The 3,646-nt window shown below is 48.2% G+C and overlaps 1 protein-coding gene across 1 annotated transcript in view; it reads right to left on the bottom strand.

The window, feature by feature from the left end:
* The window catches only part of LOC112069231 (protocadherin Fat 2-like), a gene marked incomplete at its 5' end in the record, with an annotated part of 66,951 nt that overhangs the window by 23,054 nt on the left and 40,251 nt on the right, over positions 1-3,646 (bottom strand). Inside the window, one exon of the mRNA XM_070438458.1 lies at positions 3,272-3,285. Coding sequence (XP_070294559.1) covers positions 3,272-3,285 — 14 coding nt within the window. The remainder of the gene's footprint in view (positions 1-3,271; positions 3,286-3,646) is intronic.

Here is a 3,646-nt window from a genome sequence, read left to right as displayed (position 1 = left end):
GTGATGTGGTGAGCGTCTGTATGTTGCCGTTTGTCTGTGGATGTTTTGTATTGTTTTAAAATTATACGGAAAAAATTCAGAAAAAGACAAATAGCACTGAGGGTCCGGTACCCCAACCTCCTTCCTCTTTTACAGTTGAGATGTAGGCAACAGTACCCTCACTCACTCACTCACTCACTCACTCACTCACTCACTCACTCACTCACTCACTCACTACACTCACTCACTCACTCACTCACTCACTCACTCACCACTCACTCACTCACTCACTCACCACTCACTCCCTCCCTCCCTCCCTCCCTCCCTCCCTCCCTCCCTCCCTCCCTCCTATCCCTCACTCACTCACTCACTCACTCACTCACCTCACGTCACTCACTCACTCACTCACTCACTCACTCACTCCTCACTCACTCACTCACTCCCTCCCTCCCTCCCCTCCCTCCCCTCCTCCCTCCTCCCTCCTCCCTCCCTCCCCTCACTCACTCACCTCACTCACTCATCACTCACTCACTCACTCACTCACTCACTCACTCACCTCACTCACTCACTCACTCACTCACTCACTCACTCACTCACTCACTCACTCACTCCCTCCCTCCCTCCCTCCCTCCCTCCTCCCTCCCTCCCTCCCTCCCTCACTCACTCACTCACTCACTCACTCACTCACTCACTCACTCACTCACTCACTCACTCACCTACTCACTCACTCACTCACTCACTCCTCCTCCCTCCCTCCCTCACTCCTCCCTCCTCCCCCCTCCCTCCCTCCCTCCCTCCCTCCCTCCCCTCCTCCTCCCTCCCTCCCTCCCTCACTCACTCACTCACTCACTCACTCACTCACTCACTCACTCACTCACTCACTCACTCACTCACTCACCTCACTCACTCACTCACTCACTCACTCACTCACTCACTCACTCACTCCCTCCTCCCTCCCTCCCTCCCTCCCTCCCTCCCTCCTCCCTCCCTCCTCCCTCCTCCTCACTCACTCACTCACTCACTCACCTCACTCACTCACTCACTCACTCACTCACTCACTCACTCACTCACTCACTCACTCACTCACTCACTCACTCACTCACTCACTCACTCACTCACTCACTCACTCACTCACTCACTCACTCACTCACTCACTCACTCACTCACTCACTCACTCCCTCCCTCCACTCCTCCCTCACTCACTCACTCACTCACTCACTCACTCACTCACTCCACTCACTCACTCACTCACTCACTCACTCACTCACTCACTCACTCACTCACTCACTCACTCACTCACTCACTCACTCACCTCACTCACTCACTCACTCACTCACCCCTCACTCACTTCACTCACTCACTCACTCACTCACCTCACTCACTCACTCACTCACTCACTCCTCACTCCCTCACTCCCTCACTCACTCTCACTCACTCACTCACTCACTCACTCACTCACTCCCTCACTCACTCCCTCACTGCACTCACTCACTCACTCACTCCCTCACTCACTCACTCACTCACTCACTCCTCACTCACTCACTCACTCACTCACTCACTCACTCACTCACTCACCCTCACTCACTCACTCACTCACTCACTCACTCACTCACCATCACTCACTCACTCACTCACTCACTCACTCACTCACTCAAACTCACTCACTCACTCACTCACTCCCCACTCACTCACTCCCTCACTCACTCACTCACTCCCTCACTCCAACTCACTCACTCACTCACTCACTCACTCACTCCCTCACTCACTCACTCACTCACTCACTCAGTACACTCACTCACTCACCCACTCACTCACTCACTCACTCCTCACTCCCTCACCTCCCATCCCACTCCCTCACTCACTCACACTCACTCCTCACCTCACTCACTCACTCACTCACTCACTCACTCACTCACTCCACTCACTCACTCACTCACCACTCACTCACTCACTCACTCACTCACTCACTCACCACCACTCACTCACTCATCACCACTCACTCACTCACTCACTCACTCACTCACTCACTCACTCACTCACTCACTCACTCATCACTCCACTCACTCCACTCACTCACTCACTCACTCACTCACTCACTCACTCACTCACTCACTCACTCACTCACTCATAACTCACTCACTCACTCACTCACTCACTCACTCACTCACTCACTCACTCACTCACTCACTCACTCACTCACTCACTCACTCAGTGTCTGTCTTCTGTCTCGTCTGCTGCTTCTGTCTCTGCCTTCGTCTCGCTGTCTGTCTGCTGTCGTCTTGTCTGTCCTGTCTGTCTGCTCTTCGTCTGTCTGTCTGTCGTGTCTGTTTGATACAGGCTTACCAGCCTTTTATCCTGCTCAGACCCACCTGCTTACACATCTCTCTCTCTCTCTCTCTCTCTGTTTTTCTCTCTCTCATAACTCCCTCCTACACATATCTCCAGCGCCCGCATCACTCTCTGCCACATGGCCTCAACCTGCACCATTTTGTTTCTCTCCGTCGCCCCACGCACTTTCAACATTTAGATAATAAAGCATTTGATAATAAAGCATTTTACATTTCCATTGTKWWMACAATGGAGGATTGGTTATTTTCCAGTTTTTAAGGGTATGTTTTTTCAAAATGATTGACGAATGGTCCAACCCATCGGGTATCTCACTGCACMCTCATATGCAATGTCTTGAAGTATGCACACAGACTGATTAAAAGTACATTGACATTGTAATTGTAATGCTTATGACAGGCAGCTATTTGTCAACGTCAACTCAAGTGACTCCCTTAGTTCTCATTCAGGCACTTTTGAGTGTGATTTTACATGTACATCTGCCAGGTGTTTGTCTAGAAGGGATACAGCTTTTGTCAAAATGGACTTTTCGTAGCATGTTTAGGAGAATTAACGTAGCCGGTTCGGAATAKTAGGTTAAGGTTAGGAAAAGGGTAAGGTTTAGCTAACATACTTTATTTTGTATTTTTTACTTTTGACATCAATTGTATCCTGTCTAGACCATGACCATCTGCCAGGGTTTGGATCAATTTGAATTGAAGTCAGTAAATTCAGGAAGCGATTTGAATTTAAAATCCCAAACAGCTTCTCCTTTTCAGTTTATTGAGAAGTCATTGAAAATATATGCCCTTTTTCATTAATTGAATTGGAAATTCAGTTCACTTCCTGAATTGTCTGACTTCAACCTTATACTCTGCTCATGTTGGAACTGAGATAGCAAAAAAGCAGTTGGAGGTGCCAACTATTTTTCAAACTAAAGAAAACAGCCTAATGTACTATGTCATACTGCAGGGCTCTGCTCTGAAGTACGACAACAAAGAGAATCATGAATTCAAACTCATTCAAACATCTAAACTTTCTCTTTCATGTGACTAGCTAAGACCAAAGGATTCTCTCATCATAGAGAAGAGACAACATAAAATATACCGTACATTAAGCTCCATGGTCTGTCTCCATTGGGAAGGGCCAACACATATTAATAACCTCAACATTAAGCTTCCATGTCTGTCTCCATTGAGGAAACATAAATACCTAACTTAAGCTTCCATGTCTGTCTCCATTGAGGAAACATATAATACCTAACATTAAGCTTCCATGTCTGTCTCCATTGAGGAAACATATAATACCTAACATTAAGCTTCCATGTCTGTCTCCATTGATC

The sequence above is a fragment of the Salvelinus sp. IW2-2015 genome, unplaced genomic scaffold (assembly GCF_002910315.2).
Source record: "Salvelinus sp. IW2-2015 unplaced genomic scaffold, ASM291031v2 Un_scaffold942, whole genome shotgun sequence".
Classification (NCBI taxonomy): domain Eukaryota; kingdom Metazoa; phylum Chordata; class Actinopteri; order Salmoniformes; family Salmonidae; genus Salvelinus; species Salvelinus sp. IW2-2015.
This window is presented reverse-complemented; position numbering and strand designations above follow the sequence as displayed.